At 34.5% G+C, this 20,713-nt stretch overlaps 3 protein-coding genes across 3 annotated transcripts; 1 reads left to right on the forward strand and 2 right to left on the reverse strand.

The window, feature by feature from the left end:
- The first annotated feature begins 8,881 nt into the window (after positions 1-8,881).
- LOC110423736 (Auxin-responsive family protein) lies at positions 8,882-10,969 on the forward strand. The gene is made up of 3 exons (XM_021438068.1): positions 8,882-9,657; positions 10,074-10,328; positions 10,410-10,969. Exons 1-3 carry the CDS (start codon positions 9,046-9,048, stop codon positions 10,740-10,742), a joined length of 1,200 nt encoding a protein of 399 aa, XP_021293743.1. The 5' UTR covers positions 8,882-9,045; the 3' UTR covers positions 10,743-10,969.
- Positions 10,970-11,101: 132 nt separating this feature from the next.
- On the reverse strand, positions 11,102-14,030 carry VTC4 (Inositol monophosphatase family protein). Its single transcript, XM_021438070.2, has 12 exons — positions 13,784-14,030; positions 13,598-13,653; positions 13,426-13,476; positions 13,007-13,087; positions 12,773-12,876; positions 12,604-12,688; positions 12,448-12,502; positions 12,308-12,351; positions 12,016-12,084; positions 11,837-11,937; positions 11,706-11,762; positions 11,102-11,450 (listed from the first exon to the last, which is right to left on the reverse strand). The coding sequence occupies exons 1-12, from the start codon at positions 13,794-13,796 to the stop codon at positions 11,354-11,356; spliced, it is 813 nt and encodes a 270-aa protein (XP_021293745.1). The 5' UTR covers positions 13,797-14,030; the 3' UTR covers positions 11,102-11,353.
- A 1,399-nt stretch (positions 14,031-15,429) lies between these two features.
- LOC110423737 (Mo25 family protein) lies at positions 15,430-19,472 on the reverse strand. Its single transcript, XM_021438069.2, has 11 exons — positions 19,007-19,472; positions 18,555-18,716; positions 18,286-18,404; positions 17,762-17,836; positions 17,390-17,483; positions 17,006-17,065; positions 16,618-16,686; positions 16,394-16,492; positions 15,987-16,031; positions 15,767-15,869; positions 15,430-15,674 (listed from the first exon to the last, which is right to left on the reverse strand). Exons 1-11 carry the CDS (start codon positions 19,124-19,126, stop codon positions 15,598-15,600), a joined length of 1,023 nt encoding a protein of 340 aa, XP_021293744.1. The 5' UTR covers positions 19,127-19,472; the 3' UTR covers positions 15,430-15,597.
- Positions 19,473-20,713: the final 1,241 nt, after the last annotated feature.

Consider the following 20,713-nt stretch of genomic DNA (forward strand, 5'->3'; position numbering starts at 1 on the left):
AGTCGTTATATTATAAAAATAAAATGAAAACATAATTATTATTTAATTTAAATTATGAAAATAAAATAAGATAAGAATTATTATTATGATTTATTTTAATAATTAGTTAATAAAAACAGTTTTAAGAATAATTAAAAAATAAGTAGTAAATGATAAAAATATTTTTTGTTAAAATTAAGGAATTTATTTTGTTAAAAGATAAAAATATTCTAAGTAATAAAATAAAAAACAAATATATTTTTATTATAATTTAATAATATTTTATATTAGAAGATAATTGAACCTTTTATTATAATTAAATAATATTTAATATTAAAAATAAAATATATTCTTCATTAAATTTAATAATACTAAATAATATTATTTATTACATTTATTATATTCAAATAATAATATTAAACAATATTTTTTAATATTTATTATAGTTAAATAATGCTAATATATTGAAAATTTTAAATATTTTCATTTCTTTTGTGTTGAAAATAAAGTAAAAATTTTTTGTTTTTAGTACTTTAGAGAGAGAAAGAGTGAGGAGGGCAGAGAAAAAATAAATTTAATATTATGTTATAAAGTAAATTTTTAAATTATAAAATGATATTTTTATCTAATCAATTTTTTTTATTCTAACAATTCGAAATAGCAATTATCCAAAAAACCCTTGGTAATGGCTATTCAGGTTTCTTATATAATCTCTATTTACTCAAAATAGTCATTCCATCGAACTAATAGCATACTTGGTTCATTGAAATGAATAGAATAACTATTCAAAGAGAATAGAATAAGGGAATAATAACTATTATGTAGATTGGTTCATAGGAATGGAATAGGATATAAATTGCTATTATTATTAATTTTATTGTTTGGTTGGTAAAAATAATTTTAAAAATAGTTAAGGTACAATGGGTAAATGATAAAAAAAACCCTTTATTAAGATTTTTTAATTAAAAATAAAAATACTATGATGAGAAAGAGATACTCTTTATTAAAAGTAAAGAATTTATTTTATTAAAAGATAAAAATATTATAAGTAATAAAATCAAAATAACTTTTACTATAATTAAATAATATTTTCACAAAATATAAATATATTTTTATTATAATTTAATAATATTTTGTTGAGGAGATATTAAATCTTTTATTATAATTAGATAATATTTTATATTAAAAGACAAAATATATTCTTCCTTAAATCTAAATAATACTAAATATTATTCTTTATTACATTTATTATATTCAAATAATAATATTAAATAATATTCTTTATAATATTTATTATAGTAAAATAATATTATTATATTAAATAATATTTCAATATTTTCATTTCTCTTTTTTTTTTGAAAATGAAGCAAAAATTTTATATCTTCTGTGCGTTAGTATTTTTTTATAAAGTAATTTTTTAAATTGTAAAAGAGTATATTTGTCTAATTAACTTTTTTTCTTATTCTGAACAATTTGGTATAACTATTATCAAGAGGGGCTTGGTTATGGCTATTCAGGTTTATCTTGAAATGGCTATTTCAAAAAATAACTATTTCATTGAACCAAATGCACCTTTATTTAAAAAATGAGAACAAAGAAGAAATAACTATTCTCTTTCCCTAACTAAGCATGTATTAAATATAATTTTATCTCAAAAATAAGAATAGAAAAAGAATAACTATTCTATTTCCCCTAACCAAGCATGCCCTTAGGCATTTGCTAACTCAAATGCTCAATAGGCCACATCAGCCACGTATGCAGAGTCTGTTTTAACAACACGTGTTTTACAATTAGAGGCTTAGCTCAAAGGACTTTTTCGCTTAACAATTTTCATTTGGTAGTGTATGAAATATAAATAATTACACTTATCAATGTGAATATGTACAATGCAATTAATATATTTATTAAATAAATCAAATTAAATTGTTATGATATGATAAAATTCATTTAAACATAATTAATTTATTTAAATATGTATTATAAATAGATTAAACAAGTTAAAGAGTATAAATTAGCGTGATATCACAACTACTTAAATGAGTTAAACTCGTCATACACGAGTTAAGATAATTTAATTCGTTTAAAATACAAAATTATCATGTTTTAAGCATATCAATATATCTAAGACACAAAATACAATAATCTTTAAATATAAATTTATTTAATTTGATATTATTCTTGAATCGTGTTCGAAGAAGTTGTAGGGAAAAACAATCCTCAACTACAGTAAATTCTGGCAACAGAGATGAATGGAGGTTGGCTTGTGCGAAGAGGTGAATTTCAACATTCAAAATCAACTAGCTCACCAAAATCCTTTGATTATTTTCCCAGTCTCCTCAAGCCAATTTTGATTAGCTCACTTGCCCTAACCTCTAATCTCCATTAATACGCTACCTAAATCTTTCACTGCATAAGGCAAAACTTTGGATTAGGTAGCCGCCCCAAAGCTTAAAAAGCGCCCTTATTTATTTAATTTCTTGTCACCCTACTCTAATATGTTTACGTACGTTTTGAATAATCTTTCCCTTAATGCATACTCTTTCATTTTAATATTAATATTAGCAGATATAGTACTTAGTACTAATTATTTTATTTGCAGCCTAAGAAGGAGAGGGGCAAACTTTGATTTTTGGTATTTTTTTTTAATTTATGTTTTTGTTGCTTTATCATGCAACAGGCTGAGTTGTTTGGCACCCTAACGACTCTCATTAATTTAAGTTTGAAAAAGATTGTGTTTGTCCCTACATGTAATTATAATTAAAAACACAATTAATTAATGTAAATTGAAAGTAAAATATGTGATTGAAGTTTTGTTAATTTATTGTTGGTTTTTCGAATAATTGTCTAATCTTGTCTCGTCTCCAAGTTCAGCCGAATAGATTTCGTACATTTAATTTGCTTATTCGGATAATTACAAAGTAATTTGAAGTCTTCACTTAAATTAATCTTGGTTTTGTGGCTTGTCAATGGTATCAATTTCGTAGTTCAAATAAATAAATCTACTATTATGATATTAATATTATTATTCAAAGGATATCATTAGTCTACCAAATTTTAAAAGTCTATATATAAACAAATAAGATAAAATTGTGTGATTTATAATTTGATCATAATATAGACAAAATTTAACAATCCCCATGAAAATGAAATATGAATTATTAAATTATTTTCATACACTAGCCTTGACATCACGTGTTATACAATAAATACAAGGAATAATTATATGGTAAGTACATGCATTTATTATTGTTATTATTATTATTTTTTAATTTTTTTAAAAAATAAAATTTTAATTTTAATTTTAATTTTAATTTTTGACATATTTGATATTATGTGTTTCAAAAAACCTTTTATTTCAAGATATTTTGGAAGAAAAAATAATTAATTATTATTTTTGTGATAAGAAGATGAAGGTTTTAGTTGAACTAAAAACCTAGTGTGATCCATGATTACGCGCATTTGACAAAGAGAAGTTGCATCGGCCAGTTGTACTAAGAGCAGCGACGCGAGGTGAGTTTGGATGGACCAGGGACCATCGGCCATGATCCTGGACGGTAGTGGCCGGACACTCAGACCAGCACTTTCCTTTGCTTTATTTTTTTTGGCGCCTTTAATTATCCCCACAAAAAAAATTTAAATATAAACATAAACTTTTACTTTTGTGTAAATATCCCTCGGTGAGATTCATGATGGCTGCGCAGACTCGTAAATGATTCTTTTGGGTTTAGGACAAGTGGTCGCCATGAACAATTGTTTTACTTTTTGTGATTTTATCTTTCTTTTGAGTTCGTACGAAGGAAAAGTAAGAACTATCTGGAAATCAATCGAGTGGGGTTTTGAATTGTTCAAAAACCTTGTATTAAAGCGTCCACTAAACTGATGGAAGACATTATTTTTTTAAAATTAATTATTATTTATATTCATGTGGTCATAACACGAATACATTGTACACTCGAGAGGATTAGATTTTTATAATTATCACTTGAATGATTGTTCTTCACTTTCTTCATTTTTTAGTTGTTTATAATTAAAAAAAATTAAGAAAACGAGACGGAAATAATTAAGTATTTATGTTTGCACGGGTCTAACTTAGAATTCTCCGGATTACTTTGTATTAGAGGAAAGAATTACAAGCTTGTGGGTAATACTGTTCCCATAGTTTTCCATTGGAGCTGTCATGACTTCCGCCGCTGTTGATTCTTCATACATAGCGAGTTAAATCCGTGTTAGAGAAAATACCCTTCGGGTTTCAGCTTTCCAAACTGGGAACTACGGACCACACATGCCCTCTCTCACGCCATTGCTCGGCAAAGCTCTCCAGTGGTTGAAGCATTGACATTCATGACGATTAAACCCACTGAAAATGTTAAATGAAGTTGAGATGAGAATCGAGAAAGTCAACTGGCAATGGCGAAGATAGGGTTTGAAATATTAGCCAAACGATGAGACCAGTGACAACTTTCTAGATGAAACAATACCTCTCTCTCTCTCTCTCTGTGTCATGTCTATCTATGGGGTTGTCATACACAGCCAAAAATGTATCGTAATCAAGGTCATAATGACTCGCTTTAAACGTAATCCATTCAATTTTGTCAAGCCAAAGGCAACTAAACCCTGCTTTATGAATTTAATAGTGCTTGCTGACAGTGCAACCGTGGTTTCGATGTTAACATCTATTTATATATCAGTACTCCCTCCGTCTGTAAAAAACTTTTAAGTCAAAAATGGTTAGCGTGCAGCATGCAAGAGACATGCACCTTTGACGTAAACAGCTTTGGGTCTGTAGCCCGTGTGGGTACTGTTAGATAGCAACTTCCAAACCACTCATTCAAACATGGTAAATTCATAGTAACACAGTGGATTTAACGAAGAAGAGAGGAGGAGATTTGCTGTCTGTCGGTACAGGTGAATGGTTCGCACTTTATGGTAGGTTTTGGCGGCACATCTGAACCAATTCAAAGATGGGAAAAAAAAAAATTGAACGCCCATGACCTCCTTCGTTGAAAAACAACTTGTCCCTTGTGGGAGGAAGATTCTTAAAACATTCGTAAGCAAATTTGCAAGGAGACTTACAAAGAAAAAGGGTTAAATATATATGCGGCATTATCCTGAGTAGTGGGAGCAGCGAGTAGGACTGCTGCTGATGGACACTTTTGAGGGAAAACGCTATTTGCCCTTCAAACAAGAGAAATAAACCCAGAGAATATGATTGATGGTAATAGATACGGAAAGTTGATAGGGATATTTGACTTTTGAACCCGGTGGGTTATTGCCCGAATCTAACTTAAAATTAATGGCCAATAATTTAAATATCTTTTACGCCACACGAGAAGAAGTTCATAGTCATGTTAAGTTCTTAAAACGGATATTGAATTTGAAACCAATTGATAAGAAGTGAAAAGGTTTTATTATGATTAAGTTGGTAAATTTATCACCATTTCAATTAAAGATCATATTTAAGCCATGTATATGGACATGGCCGAGCCTGTTTCTAGGTTGAAAATGGCCAAATGGGTGGTGAAAAACGCACCACTTCCATCGCACCCTTTGCCCCCTCGGTTCAGCAGTAAGCACCTACCCTTTGCCCTTGCCATTGCGCCAAATAAAAAGCAAATGTCCCCATATCCATTTTTTTTTTAATATTTATTGGTATTCCTTGAACTTTAGGCAGAGGCCAATAATTCTAGTTGATGTCATGGGTTCCACCAGGGTCCCTGTTGTGTTAGGCTTAGAGATCTTTTGGCCCAGCTCAGCCTCTGTGTTGTCCTAAACGTTTCGCTCAATTGGGCTGGGGGTTAGGGCTACGGCATGGTCCAAAATGTTTTTTTTGATCATTTCTGGTTCTTTTCAGACCACTAAGTACTCCAAAAGTGAAATGTAGCCTCAGTCTAAGGTGTGGCCCTGCAGGGGCAAGGTCCACGATTGATGGACTCAACCACCGTGTGCTTTTGATTTGAGACATTTCGGGTCAGTCCATAATAATTCCTAAATATGATAGGTTCGATTTAAATTTAAATACATACATGCATTTATCACTAAATTAAATTCTTGATTTTTTATATAAGTGATTTTAGGAACATGTTAAAAATTAATATCAAATAAATATTATAAAAAAAAATCAATCTAAATTTCAAACGATTATCTTAGACTTATCATATTTCTTAACTTTTTCGTTACAAAAAAAAAGTTTAACTTTGCATCTTGTTGCAATGCAAATCACATTTTTTTTTATTATAAGAACGACATTTTCATGATAAGGCAACGTTTTGAAAAAAATGTTTCTAATTATTAAATATGAAAATGTCATTCTTACTTATTAAATTTTTAAGAATAACGAAAATATTCTTGATATCAAACAACTAGATAACAACAATCCAACTATAATTATGCTGTCGCTTTGAAATAGTATAGTATCATATATAAAACATTGATCATAGAGGAAAAACTGAAAAGAAAAGAAAAGCTATGACATTTTTAGGTTTCTTGGGAGTATAGGGAAGCCATAGTGATAGAAGAAGAGAGAGATTAGACTAAGCACAAAATAGAAGGGGTGGGTGAAGAGTTGGGATCTATGGGCGTTGGATTGTAGAAAGATCAATTTATATAAAACCCACACGAAAGCCGTTTAACTCCTTATTTTGGTCAACAAAACAAAGATACACAACCAGTACAATCTTTGGTTTCAGGTAATCATCTTTTGGAGTAATGAAAAATGGACAAGTACCCTATGATTTTTTAACTTAGATAATTCGGATTAGTCACAATCTCACCAACCTCAGCAAACGCCAAAGCCATCAAACACTTACGTATCTCTTGTTTTCTTCCGGTGAAGTTCTTTCTCATACTCGATGATGTCTTTATGAAGTTTGTATTTTTCTGTTTCAAGCCTTACTCGATTAAGGGACGAGGGAGAAATTTGTGGGTGGTTGGGGGAGATAAACTGGGATGAGCCGTGGAAAGCTAGCTAAGGAAAGGTCTGAAATGTGACTTTCGGTGATTGATAAAGAACGTTTTCACATGCAAAACAGGCATTGTCAAACATCAAAGCTCGAAGTTAAGCGATTAATGCGACAGAACATACCGAATACCGTGAAGGATATGAAAACGGGAGTTTGATTTCTCGAACCCTGAAATGTTATTTTAACATGCATGTGTCACGAGATCATATTCTTTTTTGAAAAAATTAATCTAATAAGGTATGCAGCGTATATGTTTATAAGCTCTCCAGGATCCTCCGACCATCGAAGCACCCTGTCTACTTATTTTGAAGCTCTTGGCATGATCCATGCATGGGACATATAGCTATGCTGGAATGCTCATTGGCTGCAAAAGAAGCCATGAAAGCAGCGTTTCTCTAATTATGTCTCTAATCAAATATAGAGAAAAAGACTTGTCCTGTGGCCACCTGACGCATGCTTGCCTTACAATTTCAATACCAAGGTTTCTAGTTTCTGCAACGACTGTTACCATTACTGTTCATGCAGACAGTAAACCATTGTCTACGATTTAATTAATTTGCTTTGGATCTAAACAGTTCATGTAATGACATCATTCTAACGACATGTTTCGTGGTTTTGTCCAACTATTAACATAACCAAGAAAATATGAGAGTAAAAAAGAAAGAAGGAAGACAAAGATGCTTGAAATGAGAAAATGGGGAGCTTAGTGTCTAACAACTGTGAGGCAAAACTGACGTTGTCTTCCAATTACAAGCAGAAATGTTGTCAAAGAAACATCACAAACTCTGCAGTTAGCGCAGATAATCCTCTGACTCTGTCGTGTAGTTGGTTTGACAAAGGAGATTAATCAATGAAGTATTACTCCCATATGTTTTAAACTAATTTAGAACGGACTTTCAAACATGACAGAAGAGGATGATGTAGAAATGACAAGAAACTGTAGCAGCAGCAGCAATCTAGGCCAGGACGAATACAAATGGTGACGGTGGTGGAGTGGGTACCCTCTTGGCCTTGGGCCGCGAAATGTTGGATGGTGAAGCTAGCTGGAAGAGACGGGCCCTATGGTGCCACGAATGAGGCTGGTTAGGATTTGGTTGGAGTCGTTTTGACCTGGGAAAAGCATCTCTCCTACCTCATACCTAACCCCCAACAAATCCCCTCCTCTTTGGCCCTTTCCTCTTTGTCTTGCTTAGTTCTTGTTAATCAGGTCTGGGAACCGGGCATTTTTATAGGTTCAAGCTTTTGACACGTTTCGGATGGTCCCAAACGCTCCAACCTAGACTCGCATTCAACCATTAATTAAACTCCCCGCGCAGCTTGTTTGACAGCCTGGGTTTTTAAATTTGAACCATGAAAAAAGCATCAGAACGTGAGAATAAAATATACTACGCAAAAGATTTGAATCTGCTGGAGTGTTCAAACTTCATTTTTAAGTTCGAGTTGACCATTTGATTCACTCTATAGAATTACTACTATGACCTTTTTGTAACTCTGAGAGAAACCCATTGTAGATTGTAGTCTTGTAGTCTTGTAGTCCAGATCATGCCATATGTATGTATGTATACATGCAGGCATGCATGTATGTCACTTGATTACATGTGGCGTTGACATACGCTATAGTTGTAGAAGAACATATATTCCTCGAATTCCTTGCAAGTTGGAACCTATTAAAAGACATTCGTCATATGCTGTTGAAGTTGGGTAAAGAGATGGTGGTGAAAACAGTGCTTTCCAGAAAAGAAAAAAGCAACATACATATTAGAATAAATCTAGTTCTCAATTTTTTTTGGTATAATGTGAACTAGTATAATGTGAACTTGATTTCTGATCAAACTTCGTAGTTGTCCAAACTCAACATATGATAAAAATTTATCAAACCGACCAACAAACAACCCAACAGCACCCTCCCCCTCTCTTTTATATATTTCTCTTTGAAGGGCCCCTCACTCTTATATTAGCCCCTCCTCTTTTCTTCCCTGCAAAGTATCTTCTTATTTAGTTCCATCTGTTCTGTTGTCTTGGAGGTACCCTTGCGCAAAGAAACGCTTTCCATCATCTGTCAGGGAAACATATTGCAGTCCCTTTCAGTTTAAGGGACCTGGTCGCCATGGCAAGAATGTTGTTCAAACTTGTTCTATCTCTCTCTCTCTTTGTGTCTTTGATTTTATCATCCAATGCACAAACTTGTGCCAAGTATGCCTTCTCTAGCAACCGCGTCTTCAGGTCATGCACTGATCTTCCCGTCCTGAACTCCTTTCTTCATTATAACTATGACTCGTCAGAAAAGCTTGAGATTGCCTACAGGCACACGGGGATCACTTCCTCCAGATGGGTTGCATGGGCCATAAACCCGACCTCAACAGGCATGGTCGGCTCACAGGCACTTGTTGCCTATCAACAGACCGATGGAAGCATGAGAGTCTACAAATCACCCATCACTCAATACCAAACGCAGCTGCGAGAGGGTAATCTTAACTTTGATGTCTCGGACTTATCCGCGACGTATGCAAACAGTGAGATTATCATATTTGCTACCTTGGAACTTTCCAATAATGGCACTACTCTGAACCAAGTGTGGCAAGAAGGTGCCCTCTCTGGGAACACCCCACAGATGCATGCTACTTCTGGCACCAACGTTCAGTCTGTGGGAACCTTGAATCTGGTCTCTGGTGAGGCTGGAGCAGCTGGAGGAGGAAGTTCAAGACTTAGAAAGCGAAACGTAAGTGGATGACCTTCGTTAATGAATACAAACAAAATAGATGTGCTTTACAGACTTCTCTCTTTTCTTTTCTCTTCTCTTTCCATATATCTGGTTATTCAATTTGAATCGGTGTAGCTTAGTTATGACGAGATTGTCTGTTTTACAATGGATCACTTCTGTTTCTAGGCTGCTCTGCGCTGACTCTGTTTTTGAAATATTTAATAGATTTCATGGTATTCCTTTATTTGTTGTTGACAAGAAAGTTGATTCAGGGGATAAGAAAGTTTCTTCTGTTGATTTGCCTAAAGCGTTAAGATCCTGTTCAGATGTAAAATTCACTGATACTTAGAAAAGCAAATTATAAATTGTTACTTTGGGCAATCAAATTTAATCAAACCTGAAGACTTACTGATTCCTTGCAATAAATATCTCAGATTCATGGGGTGTTAAACACAGTCAGTTGGGGTATCCTGATGCCTATCGGTGCTATGATAGCAAGGTACTTGAAGGTATTCAAATCTGCGGATCCTGCATGGTTTTATTTGCACGCTTCTTGTCAATTCTCAGCATATGTTGTTGGTGTTGCCGGATGGGGTACGGGTCTCAAACTCGGCAGTGAATCCCCTGGCATTCAATATGATGCTCACAGAACCATTGGGATCATCCTTTTCTGTCTTGCAACACTTCAGGTACTCAAAAACACAGATAAACTCAATGACTGAGATTGGTAAATGTAGTGCGTACTGACTGAGTTTTCGATTTGGTTTTAGGTATTTGCTTTGCTTCTAAGGCCAAAACCAGACCACAAACTCAGATTCTACTGGAACATCTACCACCATTTGGTGGGATACACTGTCATAATCCTTAGTGTCATCAACATATTCAAGGGATTCGACATCCTGAAACCTGAGAAGAAGTGGAAGAATGCTTACATTGGTATCATCGTGGCTTTGGCCTTCAATGCTTTCATGTTGGAAGCCTACACATGGTTTGTTGTGGTTAGGAGGAAAAGGTCAGAAAGTGCTCGAAAGATGGCTCATGGCGTCAATGGTGCAAATGGAAATGGGGTTAACAGCCGTGGTGCTAGGCCACAGCAGGCTTAGAAACTTTTTCTTTATGTATCTTCTCTGGCTTTTTTGGGTTTTTCTTGTTTCCTTTTTCCTTTTACTTAGATAGGCATGATGCTGCACCCTCAGTTATATTTATGTATGAGATTTTCTGAGGGATTTCAGGATTAGATGTTATTCTTTCATAGACCATAAGTAGTTCTAGGAAACTCTGGTTGTACATTGTATTCTACATGCTACTAGAGGATACGTCTGTCTGTTTCTTTTATACTTTTTCTTATACTCTTTTCCTTGTTATATACTTATATCTGTTTCTCAAACAACTTGGGCTATAATGCTTGAATAAGACTTCTCAGCAAATGTTGGAAAAGATGCAAAGATCATTGCTGGGCATGTATATCATAAGCTCATCAAAAAGTACTACCACTACAATCCATTAATTCAAGAAAAGCAAAGTTATATTGCCAATCATGGAGTTGTCATCTCAAATTGGATTCTACAAAAAAATCTGGCACCATTCAGGGCCACGCCTATTCGAATTCAACAATCTCCCGAAAACAGGTGTCTTTAACTAACCACATGATGATGGTGACAACAAGAACAAAGCAACTTAATATAAGATAAGAATGTAGATTATCAATGCTGCCTCATTCTGAATGCTGCAAAGCCTTAACAAATGCATCTTTCAGGGATGGATTTGAAGCAGCTACTTGTGGAGCTGTGATGTCGAATTCTTTACCAAACCTGATTGAAAAACAAAAAACCTTGAAATGGCCAACATAACTATGAACTTCAGGCTTCAACAGATTCTGTATGTTGGTTCTAACGTTAGATAAACAAAAACTATTAACATCATATTACAATTTCTAACTCGGATTTAGAAATTTCACATTGCATACTGTGGAAGGCTGCTACTTCTTGCCATTAACTTCTCATCTCACCCTATTAGATTTGGAAGAAAATAGAAAGAGTGCATAGTCGACTATGTTATGTACTTACGGATCATACACAAGGCCTCCAGCTTCTTTAACGATTAAAACACCAGCTGCCACATCCCTGATCATATAGGCAGACAGAGTCAATCATGTACCAAATACCAAACTTCAAACATGACATGATTGAAAGCATACCATGGACCCCCATATCCAAGTTCGTAAAACAGGTCAAGCCTTCCACATGCAATTCCACAAAGGTTCAATGCACAGGAACCGCTCATCCGAAGAGATCTCACCTGTTAATCAGAGGAAGGCATTATGGATTTCAACACAATGTAACAAAAGAATCAATCCATGCACAGTTTTGCTTTTACCTTGAAAAGTAAGCTATTGATTCTATTTGTAGAAGTGTCCACAGTTAACTTATCTCGTTTTGTTCCAGCCTGCTCAAAAGGACAAACTTTGTTCAAAACTTACATGCTTGTGAAGACAGACAACTTTATTGTGTCAATTAGTCTTAACAATATTCGCTAACAACCTGTTAGCAATAATGTGATAACCTTTTGTAAAACAGGATCGGAAGATGGAGGCAAGATTAAGTTCAGTTTCATCCAACAAACAAAAAATAGTTAGGTTTGAAATTTTAGAACATAAGAATGTTCACACCTCTGTTGCCAGGAGAGACTTCACAAGTTCAGTTTGACATGATACTGCAAAATTTCAGAACAAAAGAACACAGCTTTTAGAGATTCACTTGGCAGTTGAAAGGAAATTTGAGACCAATATATCAAGAGCATTGGATTCACCTCTTATAGGGGTTCCGTTGAGAAAAGCACCTTTTCCAACTACACCAGAAAAGAGCTGCACAGAAACCAAGTAATATTTATTTAACATGTGATAGGAAAAAAAAAGACACAACTCCAGATTCTGGCAACCTTCATTATCATAAAAGCAATTCTCACCTCATTCATTATTGGATTGTAAACAACACCAACTGTAGGAACCTTTCCAATTGTAAGACCAATGGAGACACAGACAAAGGGGAACCTACATGGTTGCAACAATAGAAACATCAAAATGACTGAACATATGAGATAAAACACAAGTCACAAGTCGAGGAAAAATTATAACCCATGCACAAAATTAGTTGTTCCATCAAGAGGATCAACTATCCAGGTAGGCTCATCAGTCAGCTCTGATGTACCATAAGCAGCAGTAGTTTCTTCCCCAATGAACTACAATAAAATGGCAATTACAGCAAATCAGAAAAGATGGTTCACTACTGAGCCAGCTAGATTGTATTTTCAAGCAGAAATTTTGAATCTTGATAGATACATCGTAGAGAATTAGATAAAAAATGCTAACCTTGTGAGAGGGGTAATGCTGCTTGAGATGATTAAATACAAGATCTTCACATGCCTTATCAGTCTCCGTAACCAAATCCACCTGAATTTAGATAACTAGAAACTTTGTAAGAAGCCATTTTCAATTCTAAACTGGAAAGTAACAGTTTTTACTTTTGTCAAGACTTATAAGATTCAGAGAGTTAAAAGATGAAATCAACCCAAGAACCTCTAGGAAGATCAGAGAACATAGTTGCACCTGCTACTCTGGTATTAACCAATGAAAGCACTGGTTGAACCTCCAGTAATTCATCAACATTGATGATTTTAACACCCTTATCATACATGAATTTCATGGCAAGCTAACCAGAGATGGGAAACTTCAAGTGAAAATCAAAATGTGGTTTAATCCAAATTTGAGAGAGAGAGTATAAAACAAACCTGGCCTTTATGCTCCACATGCTTGGTCTGGTAAAACCCTTTACGGATTATCTACAAAATCAGCAAAGAAGAAAGAAAAAGGCAAAAGAAAACACGGTAAGAGAATCAAAATGAACAAATCAATGAAGGAAAATGTGAAAAAAGAAAAAAGAAAACGGAATCTTGAATAAACCTCGCCAGCTTTCTTAGCTGCATCGACTGCAGTGGCCAAGAACTCTTCAAAAGAACCTGAAATCCACAGAATTTACAGAACAAGAAATTAAAATCCCCCATAGAAAATGAGCCACATAAACCCATAGAAAATCTAAAGAATAATACTTGTAAAAAGTGAATAGAAAAGAAAACTGGGGGGACCTACCATTGTCAGCCATGTTAAATCGTTTTGTGAAGAGAAAGTGCAAGAAGCGTTGATCAATGATGGATTGGTGGTTCTGGGGTAATTGAGTAGATGTTGGAAGAGCTTTTGACGTAGCACCTGAAGAAGCAAAGCAATAAACAAAAACAGACCATGTGTCGGGTTTATATGCACAATTTGCGAGAAACAAATGCCCCTGGATTTCTCATTCTTTTCTTATTTTATTTTTTACTTTTTTCTTTTTCATGCCATCCACGTTATAAAATACCATTCAAACTTAAACAACCCTTTCTAGCATGGGGTTTGGTGTTACTTTCCTGTTTCTTAACTACTAGAGTATAAACTAAGGCATATATTCACCTACCACCCTACTACAAAATCTATATTGATGGTACTGAATCAAAGTGCTGCTTCATCATACCATACATTTTTTATAATATTACTTAGGAACGACTAGCCCGCTTGACTGTAGATGGAAATGTCAATTTCATATTTTAATTTAAAAAAATATATATAATTTTTTAAATTTCATCTTTTATTAATATGTAATTTGTGATAATAAATATTAGAAAAAAAAAATTCCAGTGAATATGATTCCAAGGGAATCAGGGGCATATGGTGTAGCAACTTTGAAGTATGGAGGTTATTCTAGTCTCGAGACCTGACAGGAGGAGGAGATCCATAGAATATGCCAATGTGCCAAATGACCTAGGTACGGGTGCCGTTGCTCACTTGATCTCCTCTCTCCTCTCTCCTCGTCTCTTTTCTGACTCGTGACACCAATGAGTTTCACATCACAAGATCGCATGACCTTGTTGTGATTGTGAAAAGCCCATATCCATGACATCCATTACCCTGGCTCCACCTCCATTCTCCATTCTTCACCCACCAACGGAAAATGACCTCATTGTTCTCCTCTTCCAAAAGTTGAAGGCATTAGGCTAATCACTGACCAGGGATTGTAAAAGGTATTGCAAATAGTCCATCAGTCTTGCGAAGCTTCCTACAACCTCTGCCCATGGCCCCCATAGCCCCATGGCGCCTGTCTTATTCTCAACTTTGCCAAAGACTAAAAGGGTACGTGGGCTTTCAGGAAACTTCAACCAAAAAACACCAATGTTGCTAAGCAGATTCCTACAGGAGATCTTGCTAATAATTGATGGTGTTTGAATTGATTTAGGTGGTCATTGAGTTTCCATAATAAAAGACACAGTTCTTTGTGATTTTATTGACTACGTCTGAAGGACGGGTTCACCTTTCTGCATAGAGCTGGAAACTTATTTCCTGGAAAACGGGATTCTCCCTTGGTTTCGTAAATGCAGTCCTTGAATACCAAAATACTTCAGCCAATCTTGCTTCAAACTTTGAATAATAACATATTATTTGTTTCTTGCTTATTAATTACTAGAAACAACGAGCAAATTCAGAACACATAACACCAAGTAACAAGCATTTGACACCACAACTGTAGAGTTGAATCAAAGTATCTTGATAAATTCATATCATAGAATTATTCTATCTTCACATTTCATAAACATTATTTTATCTTCCCCAAGCCTCACCCTCCCAAAAAGACCAGGCACCTTCGTCTTTCTCTGTCCATAGAAGTTTATATCGGGGCATACATCCAAAACATTGAGAAGTACAGATAATGATAAACACAGATTCTAAGAAAGGCGAACAGAAAAGAAGAGCCTTTTTTTACATGGTATGCATCCTTCTAAAAGACTAGGAGAACACTATATATGATTCACAGTCAATATGTGTTAATAATATTACAAAAACAAACCAAAGAGATTACAGTACACTATAGCTTACTATGGCCGGTCTTTAGGCTCAAGGGCAGCAATTTCTTTCACGACTTGAGCCTTGTCTGCCTCGAACTGGTCGTCCTCTGCAAGACATCAAACAGGAAAACCATAAATAAGGTGACACATCTAGAAATTTACGAGGAAAAACAATGTTACATGTGTTTATTTTTTGTACCTTTATCAGTCTTGAAATCTGCAAACAAACGCAGAAGCTTGCTTTTATTTGCAACAAGTATGCTAACAATGTCTGGAGGCTTATTCTGATTCGCAGCAAACAACTGTAGAAACATAGACAAAAGAATGTAAATAACCAAAGGAAAGAGTAAGCAATTTAATGTTTCAAACGACAAAGCATCTAGATGTTCCCAAGAGGAGACAGAAATTTGACATGATACCTTGAAAACATGAAAAGCTTCAATTTGGATGCTCTTGCTTGATTCCTGTGAATAAATGAATTCACTATTTAGCCTTTAAAGTTTAATACTTGAACAGGAAAATCGCAATAGTTGCAACCAATGGGATAATGATAGCTATAAGACAGTATTATGCTTAACATTTACCACCATAAACTAACAAAGAACATTATTTGATAACTTATGCATGACATTTGTGACAATAGTAACTCCTTGTGTGTGCTATTTCATTTTTAAAGCTTCACATACAACATGCAGTAGGCCAAGTTGGATGGCTTATGTTGTTAGAATAAAATAACATCAAGACATCACACTCGGAAAATTTGATCATTCCAAAATAATGTGGGAGAATGGAACATGAAATCAAGAAATCTGGGGAACTATCATACCCGGAGAAGATTCATAAGAATCCTTAAATTATCCCTTGAGCTCACATATCTCGTCATGACAGCTGAATTTGAGCGGTCCAACAAAATATCTCCCAGCAGCTTTAACATTAAGAAAAACGATTTAAAATACTGATGTGAAGTCCAACATATTTAAACGCACCAAGCTTTTGTTTTAATTAAAAAATAATCACTCCAATGCTCTCTGTTTCTTTTTTATGTCATACCTTGACAGCTTGTCTTCTTGTTATGTAGTTGCTAGATTCCAGCAACTTTGAGTTATATTCTGCAAAAAACTGAAACAACAAACAAGGTTGAGTTCATCCAGCTCTAGTGAATGAAAATTTCCAACACAAACAAAGGCATGAAGAAGATTTTCAGAGACACTTAATGTAGCTATTGTGGCATACAACTTACAACCATGTGACAAAAACATCTAGTCAAATATGAAAGAGCAAATAAAATGATTATAAGGGACAATTTACAGGCTGACAGTACTGGAAAGAGAGAAAAAAGAAGTACCCATAGTAGTCTTGAGCTGACATAATTATTGAAGTACCATGATCACATTTAACAACAAAACGTCACAATTTATAATGAAGGAGTAACACCTACCCACTCATAGTTCTTGGAAAGAAATTCAGCTACAGTGGACTTATGCCTTGTCAAGAGCTCCTGTAAGAAAAAAAGACATTAAAGGACACCAGCAGTCAGCACAAAACTCAAAATCCCTTAAAGAAAGAAGGGAGGAAGACGAGGAAGGTCATGAGAGGATGACTCAACATCAAACCACAATTTTTTTAAGAAAAAAGACTTGTTAAAATCGAAAAGTAAATCAAGTTCCTACATCAAAAATTACAGCAAACATCATGCTGTTCTGAAACTCTAAAACTATATTCTAATGACAAATGCAGATTTGGAAGTGCAACAGTCAGAGACAGGCAGAGAAAGAGAGGAAAAAGAGATTATTTTAACGTAGTTTGATCAGCAATACTCAACCTTAAAAGTGGCAGCAGCATCAGCAGCAATGTCAAAGTTTGGAAGTTGTATATAGTTAAAAAACTTCTTCATGTGCTGTGACTCCAAAACATACCTGTAAATCAAATGATATGTGACATTAACAACCAATAATATATCTTCAATTAATTTAAAGATTATCTTTTAAAAATTGTTAGGAGATAAAGCTCTCTATGACATAAAATGTTCAGAAGGAAATAATGGATGACATTGCCTCTTGTTTGCAAAGATGGTGGAAACACTAGCTGATTAGATAGAGGAACTAGAGATGACTTGGATTTTTCATTGATAATCAAAAAAAGGACAAGAAGCCAAGTTATGAAGGAATAAATTAAGTTGGTTGACTATGCACACCTTGCAACAGTCTGATGCCGTATGCATTCTCTCAACATCGCACCATAATGTAAAGCCATGTCTGTGTTTTCATAACTGAATAGACAACATTTAAGAATCAGAAGAAAGTGATAAAATGACGGATTATAAAATAAAGCTCAATATCACAGCCTAATCAAAAGATCATGTCAATCATATCATCCATAAATTAGACATATAGCTCCATTATAAACAAGGAAAATGTTTGGCAGGCATGTGATTGGATCAATAAGTAGAATCCAGTAACAGAAGTGCCTACACATTCTCTTTTCCTTAACTGAGTGAAGAAGACAGAATACTGAAAACCATCAGAAACTTATCATGATCTTGACACAGTGAGAAAAAGAGAAGACAAACAAAGATCCAAGGTGCTAACAAAGTCATATAGAAAATCAACCTACCAATTATTACATAAATCTTTAACATCCAACAAGAAAAAATAAAATAGAAGAAAAATAGAACAAAGTAATCATAAATTCAGTAAACCTTTTCCAATTGCCACTTACCCTGCTAATAAAATATCCATAATATCTATGTTTGCTTCCAAGTAATCAGAAGCAATCAACTTTGACTGCACTTGTTGCCTTTGCAAATTTGCAACAACTTGAGTTGCATCTTTCCTCGCCTGCAAACGAAGAAATTAGTCAAATTGTCATAGAAACAACAAGTGTGATAAACTTCCAGTGCTGCAAGAATAACTCTTGCTAAGGAAAATTTGCATATCTAAACTTTGTCTTGTAAGTTAAGCCATCTAAATTTATAGCCATTTGGTTACCTCTAAGTTCAATTTAGGAAGACAAGTGATCAAGAGCCTTAGCGTGTCCTCTCTGAAGAACTCCTGAGTCAGCTGTGCACAAGCTTCTGAGACTGGCTCAGATTCACTATTTCCATAAAGAATAGACTTTAACTCCCTTATATTTTTACATAATTCGGCCATCTGCATCAAAATTACGATCAAATATAAGGATCAGACACTGAACCTATGCTACCGTCGGTAAATCAAATAACTGAGCAACCTCTACAAAATCAGCACAAATCATTAGCAACCTAATCCTATGTTCTGATCAATTGAATTCATATCCAAGCCAATATTCCAAAATATTTAGATTCAAAAAAGAAAAAAAAAGCGATACAGATCAACAACGAAAAGAAAAAAAGTCGAATAGCAATCAAACCAATCCGAAACAATTTAATGTGCTTGAACTAAATGTGTTTTAGTAAGCAGACCTTCTCTTCCCTCTTGGATTCACGATTATCGGGGGAGCGGCCGGCATAGACGAGGAGATCACGCGTCTGCCGCACGATATCAACAGGGGTTCGTGGCTTGGACTTGAAAAGCCCCTTCATCTTGGTAGACGGCGACTTATCGAAGACGTTTGCAGCAGCAGTAGTTGTATCAGGTAGAGCAGCAGCAGTAGTTGTATCAGGTAGAGCAGCAGCTTGCGAGAGCCTCTGCGCTACGGCTCTGCTCGCCGCACCACCTGGCTTCGAAACACAGGTTCCTATTCTTTCAACAAAAACGAAAAAATCCCCTACCAAACTCCTAACTCTCCCTTAGGGTTTCAACTTCCAGTTCTTATTCCTTCCTTTTTTTCCTTCACATCGGTTTGGCTTTTCTCCGCCGTTTTGATTACTATTAATCCAACGGCTCCGCTCAGCTACGGGATTTCCCTTTACATGAATCACTCAACTGTTGGTCGTTACTGTCCTTTATCTTTACGTGCTGGGGCGGGTTCCGCTGAGTTCTGTTCACGTGGGGACTGACATATTAACTAAACGACGTCGCTGATTGAATAGAACCAATGATATATTGCCACGTAAACCGAAATGGAACTATTTGGTGATTTGGCTTAGGTTCTATCCTTACTCCAAATTAATGGCTTTTCCATTATCCAAACAAACTAATAGTCCAAAGGCTTGACCTTGTAATTCCAATCACTAAAATTAGTAGTAAAAACCAAGGATTCATTTTTATATAAAAGTTTACTTAACATCCACGTATGTAAAAATCAGACATTATACAAAATCATTACTTTTTTTATTTTGTTTTTCTTTATTCATTTTTTAACTTTTATGAACATAAAAATAAAATTTTAATTTTGATGTGTTTTACAAAATATTGAGTATTTAAAAAAAAATCATTTTGCAGACATTGAAATAAATCGAGAATAAAAGTCAATCCTTTTAAATCCAATGGTATGCTTCAAGTTTGAATAATCTTCATCCCCTTGTCAAGTATTTGATTTCAATGATGATGAGATTGGCCATGCTTATCAATATTTTACTACTAGAATTTTCCTAATGACTAAGTTGATTTCTCAAGAACTTTCAAATATATGAACAATTTGTTTTGTGAATCAATAGTGTGGTTATCTTGTACTAAATCACACTTAATTATCCAACAAATATACTTTAATCATCTTAACAATGAATAACTAATGGCTATCACTGTCATTGATATATGATATTAGTTAATGTGATATTTATAAAAAATATATAATTAATATATAGTTTTTTTTTTGTTTTAATTTGACATCCATTAATGGAACCCTTCTTTTAATCATGTCATTATAATTCTATTTTCTCAAAAATTAAACCAAAAAAAAAAAAGGAAAAAAGAGAAAGCAATGACCTTAGGAGGATCCACGAGGCATCAAAAAACTTTACCTTTCTATCGTGTGCTTTCCACCTTGCAATTGCAATCCAGTCCCACAAGGAATCCTCCCCTTTCCACCTTCACACTCACATGCATTCCCCACTCATTCAATGCTTCGCCGGAACCCTCCACATAGCTTCTGCATGCTTCTTTCCTTTTTCGCTCTTTTAAATCCATTAATGGTAATTCCATCTTACACCCACTTCTTCACAATTAAAGAGCCTCGTAAGTTTCCTTCAAGTTCTGTTCTTTTTTTAGTATAAAATCCTGGGTTTTAA

The sequence above is a fragment of the Theobroma umbraticum genome, unplaced genomic scaffold (genome assembly GCF_002168275.2).
Source record: "Theobroma umbraticum cultivar Fairchild unplaced genomic scaffold, ASM216827v3 scaffold_204.0, whole genome shotgun sequence".
Taxonomy (NCBI): Eukaryota; Viridiplantae; Streptophyta; class Magnoliopsida; order Malvales; family Malvaceae; genus Theobroma; species Theobroma umbraticum.